General features: G+C 38.0%; 1 protein-coding gene across 1 annotated transcript; it reads right to left on the bottom strand.

The window, feature by feature from the left end:
• Positions 1 to 151: 151 nt before the first annotated feature.
• LOC105835250 (angiopoietin-2) lies at positions 152 to 10,624 on the bottom strand. The gene is made up of 10 exons (XM_036290220.1): positions 7,590 to 10,624; positions 6,662 to 6,933; positions 5,851 to 6,380; positions 5,463 to 5,725; positions 2,378 to 2,654; positions 1,975 to 2,106; positions 1,620 to 1,807; positions 1,338 to 1,481; positions 578 to 702; positions 152 to 424 (listed from the first exon to the last, which is right to left on the bottom strand). The coding sequence occupies exons 1-10, from the start codon at positions 7,754 to 7,756 to the stop codon at positions 318 to 320; spliced, it is 2,205 nt and encodes a 734-aa protein (XP_036146113.1). The 5' UTR covers positions 7,757 to 10,624; the 3' UTR covers positions 152 to 317.
• Positions 10,625 to 10,891: the final 267 nt, after the last annotated feature.

Genomic DNA, 10,891 nt, shown 5'->3' with positions numbered 1-10,891 from the left:
ATTTTCAACAACTGAGAAATCCATCACCTTTACTGCAAGAATTATCTCATACTTTTACGTGACATATCGAACAAATCTCAGTTTGCTGCATGTTTTATAGGTTTCAGGAAGTTTATTATGTTTTCAAGGGACAGAACTAAAAAAATAAAACTGTACTTAGCAACTAATTTATTGCATGTTCTTTCTCGCTTTTGACGTCATACAACCAATGTGGCGCCGCGAGAGAGCTGAGTCTTAAGTACTATGTGCAAGACTGTTATTTAATAATCGCGTAAGAAATTTAGGAGTTAACATTTCAAATTTAACAATTTCAATGTTTATATCGTCGTTGTCGTCGTCGTTGTTGATGGACCTTTTGGTTTAATCATCATCATTGCACGTTTTAGAGTATAATCCCATCCTCGCCAACGAAACCATACGATACCTTTAGTAATAATGCATATAATTTTTATTCCTTAATACAATTTGAAAATTAACTTTAATTCCTTCATAATTTACAACCTCTATTTTATTCATAATAAATATATAGAAAGTAAGTTTTATTTTAATATTTTTATTAGCGATTTTATAGACATACCTTGTCGTGCAGTAATGTCTTGTGGATCATTCAAATAAAGACCATTTAAACCACGCCCGCATGATTTCCACCACCAACCACCCTTGAGCATCGAAGCACAATTTAAGGATGATCTGTCGTTATCCCTAAAAGCATAAATATCTCAAAATACAATGAATTTTCATAGCAAATACACTTTCGCATGTCATGATATCAGGGAAGTTGATTTTTTTTAACTAAATTAAATTAAAGCTAATTATAAAATTAATTCAGTTTAGTTAAAAGTTACATAAATAAAAACCTAACTCAGTTAAAGTTACGTTAATTTAACTCAAGTTAAAGTTAATTTTGAAAAGCTTTATTTATATTAAATTAAAAATCTATATAATTTATTTAAGTCAGATTACCAATATAATTACAGTATTGATCATCAAATATATTTAATATTTTATTTATAAAGTTATAATATTAATTACATGAAATGATTAAAAAAAAATTTTTTTTCATGCAAAAATGTATTTTTATTTTACAATTCTTTTTCTTTCACCCAGACAAAATTTTCAATTTGGAAAAAAGTTAATAAATTAAAGTTTATACGTTTCAAAAATAACTAGTTAAAGTTAAAAATTAAATCATTTAAAATTAACTAAATTAAATTAAAAGTGATTAATTATTTAACTTTATTATTAACTTTATTATAACTTTTTAACTAGTTACTACCCAACCCTGCATGATATATAAGAAGACATCTATTTTATTTATTATGCAAGAAGTAATTTACCTGTTGTAAGTCGAGAATGGGCTATTGTTTGATCCGTACCAAGGATCGTTTAATGAATCTCCGGCGTTTCCTTCGTATCCATCTATCTCCAATTTATAATACTCTCCTTCTGAATAAATCTTAAAATGCGAATACTGTGCATACCTAAAATTAAATTGTTATTATACTCAGTCGATTTTAACTTATATCTGCATAATCTATTGTCAATGAAAACTGTAAGGCTATTCGTTGTTAGTACCCTTTAACAAGTTATGATAATCAATTTGCAATTTAGGCATATACCTTTTGTTACCTTCGAAGTCCTCTAGTTCAACTCTGAGCATATAATCTTCATTATTTGTTAACATATATATGTTTTCATTGCCCAGCCAAAATTCTTTAGCGGGATCTCCAAATCCGTTTTTATAATCGGCCCAATCTCTGTTAAAGTTCTCCCTTGGTTCTCCAAAATCATCTCTCCTTTGAATAACCTTTAAATAAAAATTTATTGTAAATCCTTATTAATTATTAAATAATATTATATTTCTTATTATTCTTTTATTTCTTACTCCATCTTCTCATAACATAATAAATAACGTAATGAGACTTTTATTTTAGTCATTATATTAGTATATCTCGATATTGATAATAAGCTCACCGTCCAGCCACCATCAGCAATTTCTTGTTCGCAATAGACTTTAAGGAACCAATACGTCGTGCCGCGTATTTGTAGATAATATACGCCACTGTCTCTCATTCCTCCATTTAATAAATCCACGCAAGAATAACCCTAAATTCACAAGAGATACAAAGGATAACAGTAGAAAATTAAAAATCTAGATATTTATTTATATCCAGATATTCAAATATCGAAAGATCGTTTTCTCCTCCGCTCTCTAACATAAATCTCGCGAAACATCTGATATTTAATATCTGTGATGTACCAAATTAAATTAAAAAATATATATCGGAATATCTTTTCTTTTCATAATCGCACACTTTAGCAACTTCGAGACGATCGATACTTTCGAAAAGGAAAACGGTATGAAATATTAAAATACCTTGATATCTTTATAATTGATTAATATGTCGCTTGCGAAAGTAGAGTTTGCTAAACTCGGTTTGTTTTTAACACTCGGGAATATCACTCCTCGATTTCTGCTATTTGATCTCACGGTACTCGAGGACGTTGCCGTCATGGGAGTCGTGGAGCTTGTGGGATTGTTCGAGGGTGAAGCGACGGACGATATCGATGTTGTAGTTGACAAGGGCGGCGAAACAGTGGATAGCGTAGACATGGGCATCTCCGTTACAAAATCTTCGGTTACGCTAACGTATCTTGGAGTAAATGACATAAGGATTAATTCGCATTCGAGATGTTTCTTCGGCTGCATTATGGAAAGTACTTTCGATCACTCGGAGAGATTTGTAGCGAAAGTTTTTATTAGGAAACAATTAAATTATGCAATCCATCGTCGCACTACTTTTTAAGGGGAAAGAGTCAAGTAAATTCAAATATTTTGACGGTTCTTTTCTTTACTTAGAAAATTAGTTTATCATCTGAAGAATGTGTTTCCACAATTTTAAATCGAAATTTGAAGTCTAAATGTGCTGACCTACAAAGACGTGCTGAGTGCAGGTATACGACAGCTTCGAGAACACAAAAGAATTGAGAACAGCAGAACAAGTGGCTTTGCTGGATGAATTTCAAAAAGAGGAAGGCTTATTGTACGTATAATTTTATAATTTTTTTCGTTTTTTACATAAAATTGTAGTTAGCCACCGTTTGTTATTGTCTAATATACTTTAATTTTCGAGAAGGATTTACAATTCTATGAAATCAATTAAATATTAAATATTAAATATTTTATTAAAATTTAAAAGTTAATAGAAAAGTTAAAAAGTTAATAATTGTAACTTTTAATATTGTTAATTTTAAATTTTAATTTTTAACTTTAACTGCCTGGGAAAAAATGTGTCATATAAAAACATACATAAATATTTATAAAATATGTCCATATATGTTTCTATATACTAATTTCCTTTCTTTTGTAAAATTTCTGTTAGATATAAAAAAATAATAGTCATACTAAAAAGACAGAAATTAATTATAAAAATAATTTTCGCATTGCTTCTTTTAGGAATAAAAAACAAACCTATGCATATAGGCGATCGACGACTCGGCCTCCGAGCCATCGCACCTATATCTCTCCGCCGCGCACTGTTTTAATAAAAACAGTAAATAAACAAAAAAGGGTTAGACAAAACGCCTATACTTTTTGTTTATTCTCCGTCTCACTCTATCGAGATAGCAGCAGTGGACAGAGAAGTAAAATCCAAGTGCATTCTGCTCGCGACTTTTGCGCAGTGAGTTGGGACAGACTTGTAAGTATACAACTGTAAGGGCCTAAACACAATGCCAGGCAACAGGCAATAGGAACAGAAATAATGAAAGAGAGAAAGAGAGAAAGGATCTTCTTCTCTCTTTCTCTCTTTCTTTATTTTCTATTCCTATTGCCTGTTGCCTGGCATTGTGTGATAACCTTAACTTTGTTTTAATTGTAAATTTTGTAGTTGCACGTTAATTCCTAATCTGTATTCGTAAAAAGAGATAAGCATATAAGATTGTTGCAACGTGATTACATATAAAATTTGTTTATCGTGAGTTAGTTTTAAAAAAATGTTAGAGGCGCTTGTCGTGAGAGTTGGCTATTTGCAAGAAAAATGCTCGCGACTCTTGCGCACTGAGTTGGGACAGACTTGTAAGTATGCAATTGTAACTTCGTTTTAATTGTGAATTTTGTAGTTGTACGTTATATTCCTAATCTGTATTCGTAAAAAGGGATAAGCATATAAGATTATTGCAACGTAATTACGTATAAAATTTGTTTATCGTGAGCTGGCTAGTTTTTAAAAAATGTCAGAGGTGTAAATCGTGAGCTGGTTAGTTTTAAAAAAATGTTAAAGGCGTTTATCGGGAGCTGACTATTTGCAAGAAAAATGCTAGAAGCGATTATCATGAGCTAATTTTTAACTTGTTGCCAGAGGCATAAATCGTGAGCTGTCTATTTACAAAAAAAATGCCAAAGGTGATTGCTATAGGCTTGATATTTTTAATTTACTACCGGAGGCCATAAGTTGACTATAATTATAACAAAATATTAAAAGCATGTGTTGTGAAAAAAATGTTACTGATGTTTATCCATACGAACATAATTTTAAACGTTATAAGTCCATAAGTATATAATTACAGTATATATTATAATGTGCGTGTGCTTGGGTGTACACGAGAGAGGGTACATTATAATACACCAATTGAAATTGTAATATTGCATACAAATATAATTATATCCATGTCTGCATTTGATTAGAGCAATATACAGAATTTTTTTAAGAATAAACAGTATATGTACTAATTTATATTTTAATACAAGCTAAGCTAAGCTAATAATTTTTATCTCTTTTATTCTGCGCGGCGTAGCACAAAAAGAGATTTAAAAAATATGTGCAATGTATATGCAATGTGTTGTCAATACGTCCTGACTTAAAATGGTATTGGACGTAAGGAAAAGTGGCTACTACATTGCATGATAGTACAAAGGCGTGATCTACTTGATACTACAAACGCTTCGAAACATTTTATGATTGGCCAATTCGTAAAATTCTTTGTTCTGATTGGTCACTCAAATGCTTCAAAGCATATGTAGCGTCAAGGGATCGCACCCCAAATGATGTACGCATAGGCCATTTGAAATAGGACATCTTTTTAGATGTATTTCTAAATCATATGTTATATGAAGTACCGCTAATGGTAATGCAAAAAAAAAATAGAGTTTACATATAACATAAAAATCGTGAATGTTGACATTATCGACATTCACGATTTTTATTTTTAGTTTCGTAATTGGCCGCGCAGGACTTGAAGAGTTCGATCTCTCCAGCCTCGCCAATTATTCTACTTTATTGATCCCGATCAAATGTGACCATCACTCGATCCAGCATAAAAAAACAACCGTTTACTTAACCCGTCCCCCTTAAATTAAACGCTACAAAAACTATTGTTTATGCATATTGTCATTGTATTATAGTCATCACCTAATCCTCGATAATTATTCTAAAAGTTATTTGACGTAAGAATGTTTTTACCTGCTTGGATCATATTCAACGAGTCGATCGATTGTCGGATCCAGTAACAATTCAGCCGGAATCGGGCGTTGCGCGAGAGTGGCCACGTCGTCCTCCTGCTTCCTCAAGCGGCTTTCGACGCCCTCAAGATTTTCAATGATCTTATTTGTTTTGGATCTTAGATCGGCGTGAATCTCGCTGATCGCTCTCTCCTGCCTCTGAGTTTGAGTAAGTAATTCGTCGGATTTTGGCAGTAGGTCGTCCACTGAGCTCTTGGTTCCCATCTAACGTTGGTCAAATTAACACACTACATTATTTTTGAAGTAATTCATTAATTATAATGTACATTTTTTTACCAATATTCATTTGCCGAATTTCTGATACGCTTTTCTTATTCAAAAAAACTTACCACTACATTCCAAACTTGGTCCATCTTTTCAGAGACGGTAAGCATCGGATACATTTGTTCGGCAAGACGATCGATTTTACTTTGTTTCGTCGGGGCCTCGGTCGTAGTAACATTGGGGCGATTATGCCGATTGTTCTCGTAATTTTTCTCGACAATAGCCTCGTGCACGTCACTAATCATATTGTACATCGCTCCGATATTATCCGACATTAGGTTCATGTGGAATTGAAGCTTTCGATCCATGTTACTTGTCGCTTGCTTAAGATTCCCAATCTCAAGCGTCATATGGTTCATCACCTCGTTACTCATAGCCTTGGTGATCTCGATGACGCTCATACTGACCGGCTTCTTTTCACTCGCCTCGGCGTTTATGTCATCGTTTTGTAGGAAATTGTTGTCGAGTTGATTCTTAAGATTGACAAGCTTGTGATCAATGTCGGAAACTTTCTGATCCAGAGAAACCAATTTCTCGCCAAGGGTTCCTGGAGCTTGTTCAGTCTGATCGTGATGAATCACACGTATCAAAGGGGCTATAACGTTTTTAATTGAATACTGTAATACCGCTCTATTTCAAACTAATATTTTCATAATGTGGCGAAAGTAAAATACGATTTTGTTTTGAAATAATCAGTCCGAATTATCTTCCTAACTTATACCTTACTTAATTATGGAATTTATGTTTCAATAACTCATAAATATCTTAAAACAGTGTGATACAATTTTTTTTTGTATTTCGCGTGCAAAAGAAGAAATCGAGATCGGCTAGATAAGTGCAAGTGGCAACAGCTCCGTGAAGTTTACGTATACTTACTATCTTCCGTATGACTTCCGCCCTTACTTTCGGCAATCCTCGTTGCTGTCTCCGTGGAAATGATAGGATACGCATTGAAAAGCTTCAAATCTAACGTCCTAAGCTTAGTAATGACCGCATCTGTCTTGTCAATGTTATCGTTCACACGTGAATCTAAAGCCTCTACTCTTCTCATCAAATGCTCCACCGCCTTATCTAAATTCTCGATTCGCTGTAACTTGGACTCCAAAGTCGACACTATTACTTCGAAGACGTTGAAAAGATATTGCTCTCTACAACAAATAATATTCATCATCTTCGTTTCATTTTACATCTTCGGCGTATATTTACCCATTCGTTTATCAAATCGTGTAAACATTCTTTTGGTATCCTTTAGCTGACTGTTACCGAATGAATGTCCGTTAACAGGTTTACCGTTGGTAAACGAATTAGCGGTCACATTATAATTTCATCGTTGGAAAGGATTACTCAATTATCCTGCTCGTTATTACGTTAAATGAAAAGGACTCATTATGGTGCCGCGAATCAAACATTTGCCAACGGCTCTCGGCCGTTCCACGGAAGATACATCGCATTTAGTGTCATTAACGTGAGGCTACGGAGCATCGCGTGATGCACGATTATGAATACATTCGCAAACTAAATGGAAAGTTTCGTAAGCGGAGTATCGGCAAGCTTTGGGAGTATGATCGACTCGGTTTACGTAACGAGGCGGTTAACTGTTCGGTTCTCCCGTCTATAAGAGACCTGTTATTACGGTTCATTTTATACTTTATTCCTCGCGTAAAAAGAAAAGGGGAAGACATGCGAAGGAAAGAAAGCGAGAGTGATCTCCTCGCGTTCCTCTTCGGGGAGAAGAAACGAGAGGAGAGGGGAAGAAATATCGGAACGGAGGGGACATCGTGGGTCCTCCTCGCGAAATTCTCACCTATTTCGTTGCAGATTGCGAGAGGACTGCTGCACCGTTGTCCCGCCGGTGCTGTTGTGGCTTGCGCTACGCGTGCCACGCTGATCGGCGGATGTTCGAGGTAGCCTAGGACTTCCCGCTAAGACGAAGCCCAAAACGCACGCGATAACGAACACCGTCCGTTTCATAATTAATATCTTGCGAATTGTCAGTTAAAAAAAAAAAAGAGCCTCGGATTGACTCGACTACGTTTGAAGGCGTAGGCGCATAGCTACACGTGGAACAGGTACACGTAGGGAAAACTTCGTTCGAAACTTCACAATCGGGTCCCCCCGGTGTCAGGAAGCACGGCGAAGGGCGGACGTGCGCTTCTGACCCTCCTTCCTTCCTTCCTCTCGTCCGTTCTGTTCAGCCTCTTCGAATGCGTGGATATACATTTAACTTCCGATCCGCGCTCATCTATCGCGTTGCATGTGCACTCCGATCGATTTGTCACATAATGTCGCAAGGGTTTGTCTGAGCGACTGAGGGATTACGCGTCTACGCAGCGAGATCCACTCGTCCACGCATTACTTCAAGGACAAGGACCCCGCGCGTATATTTATGCGTGCGCGAAACACTTAAACTTTTCCGCACGGACGCGTCACAGCGAGCATACCGAATGAAAGTGGCATATCCGTTGAAAATGTCAACGCGAATGTCTCGCCAACCAATTTTCAGCCTCAAAAGTAATATGAGAAAAAATTATTGTTACGTTTTGTCACGTCACACCAGTCACACACCTTTCTGTATGTTTAAATGGAGTTCTTGAGCTCGGGACGGAAAGATAATTTCGATGTTCGCGCGCGCTTCCCTCCGCTGTTCTTTCAAAAGCGAAAAACTATAACAAGATTGCGGAAATGCCACGTGAAACACTGTTTTCGTTGCTGCGCGCGAGGAAGGAAATGTAAATTTAATCGAATTTAATCGGGACGGCTTCACCTTATTTCACCGCCGCCAACTTTTATTCGCTGTACGATTGAAAAGGGATCATCCCTTCTCTCCTTTTCCTTGCTTCCTCTTGTGGCCTCGATGCTATAACGTCACTACTCCCATGCGTCGTCTTTTAGATCGAATCCTTCAAAAGTGCGGACGCAACGTGTGGGACAGCTGACGCGGTCGGAAAGATTGACTATGACGAAAGAGCGTCGGACAAGTGTATAGAAAGTCGTGTGGCGTACGTCGAGCGGCAAATGAGATATTGCGTTGCGCACCGTGGATGAGTCAACTCGCGCGTCGATATGGGAATTAATTAGCGATGCGATCAGAGAGCGGATCTCCCCTTTTTCTTTTCAGTTTTCTTCTTTACTCTCCCTCTCTCTCTCTCTCTTTCGTCCCTTTTTTTTCTTTTACAGCGCGCTGACCGCGGTATCGGTCGATTGGAGCCGTACGGGTGTGCACATCGCACGATCGGACGGAACAGCGCGCGCGCTACGGCATGGCACGTCGGTCGCGGATAGTCGACGAGAGCACGACGACGGGCACGCAGTTTTCGGTCAACTGTAAGACTTACTTTCACATTAAAGTGGCCGCGCGCGCGAACGCGCGCGCAAACGTACGAGCGAGCGAGCGAGCGCACTCAAGAACCGCGACAGCCGTTCGTGAAACCCATTCCTACCCTCCCGCTTCCGCTGCCTCTCGGACTCTCACTACCATTCCTTTTTAACTTGGAGAACCGGCGGCGACGGCGGCGGCGGCGGCGGCGGCGGTCCTGGTCCCATTCTCCAGTCTCGGTCGACCTGTACAGGTGGCGGTGAACGCGGTGAAAGGGTGGGGTGTAAGACCCCAACGAAACCCGGAGGGGGGGGGGGGGGAGAGAACCTTTCCCGCACGCCACAGGCCTCGCAGCCGTGCGCAGCGAGTTGCGACCGGGAACCTTTTGCAGAAAATGAAACCGAGAGTGTGCTGGCCGGAATGAAAGGAGACCGCGTTGCGTCGCCCGTCCGGTTATGGATTTTCATTCAGGAAATACACACATACACACGCGGGCCCCGCGGTCCGCCAGCCGGCCCACTTCAAATCTCTTCGGCGGCGATTATCGTAACGCTTTGTTCTCAGGACCCTTCGCGGGCCCCGGGGAGCGCCAACGGGAGCGTTCACCGCGATATATCGAGATCGAGAAACTCGATCTCGTGGGATAACGGTCCCTTTCCTTATTTTCGTCACTGTATATTTTAGAAGATTTATGTAACGCCCGCCGAAAGCGAGCGTTGAACTCACTTAAATGAGCTCGTATTTCTTTACAGCAAATCTCTGTTTCATCAGTTTCTCTCTCCGTCGTAGGTCAAAAGGAAAAAAAGAAAGAGAAAAGACGAGGCTTGCAACAAGTTCAACTAACAAGAACGAACCAATTATTTCCCGCAAACATAGAAATTAAATCATTATTTTCAAACACGCGGCGTTTCTTGAGCAGTATCTGAAACCTTGTATTACGCGAGAACCAATCGTGCCCGAGCTTTCCTCGTCGTAACGCCTTGTTCTTGAAACACTTATACAAAGCAGACGCCAATGAAGTCATTCTGCAGCAGGCATAAAACCGAAGAGGTATAAAAACATTTTCCCCGCGATGACTCGTCATATTATAAGTTGATGAACCTTACATGTAAATGTGAAACTTACCCGACCAGAGCTTATTCTTCTCTCAATAAATTATATCGTAATTCTAGTATAAATATTAAATACCAGTTATATTAAAACTGACGAGTCACCACATTCGAAGATAAGATTTTCTAGAAACGCATGTCTTCTATGTCAGCCCGCGAAACTGCATTGTGCAAAACTAAACTGTATCTGACCTTTTATCGTTGATCTGCAAAGATAAATATATAGATTTTTATGAGCAACGCAATAAAATGTAACGTAAAAAATTAGCACGTTTATGATTGCAAGTACGTATGCATCGGCTTGTTTGCTTATTAAGTACATGCGTACTTGCAATTCAAGTAATCTTTTATGCGCTTTTTAATTTCTGTTTTTGCCTCTTTGCGCGTCATTTTATCAAAACTGAGGAGATAACAGATAATGAACTCTGAAACAGACAAAAAAAACATGACGAGAAACATGATTGTTTGATAAACTAGTGCATAAGAAACAAAAGTAATAGGCAGAAAAACAAAAGACTAGAAACAGCAAGAGCTCGAAGTAGATTCGCCGTTACGTTATTCATAGATAATATACACGCGTGATAATAGTGTAATTGCACTCGGCTATGATCTCATCTCACTACGGAACCTTGCAAACTCGAGAATTCTGATTTTAATAAAACTTGGCATAAATGTAAAAGG

Source organism: Monomorium pharaonis, chromosome 7 (genome assembly GCF_013373865.1).
Source record: "Monomorium pharaonis isolate MP-MQ-018 chromosome 7, ASM1337386v2, whole genome shotgun sequence".
Classification (NCBI taxonomy): Eukaryota; Metazoa; Arthropoda; class Insecta; order Hymenoptera; family Formicidae; genus Monomorium; species Monomorium pharaonis.
Note: the sequence above shows the minus strand (reverse complement) of the source record. Positions and strands in the feature narration are given on the sequence as shown.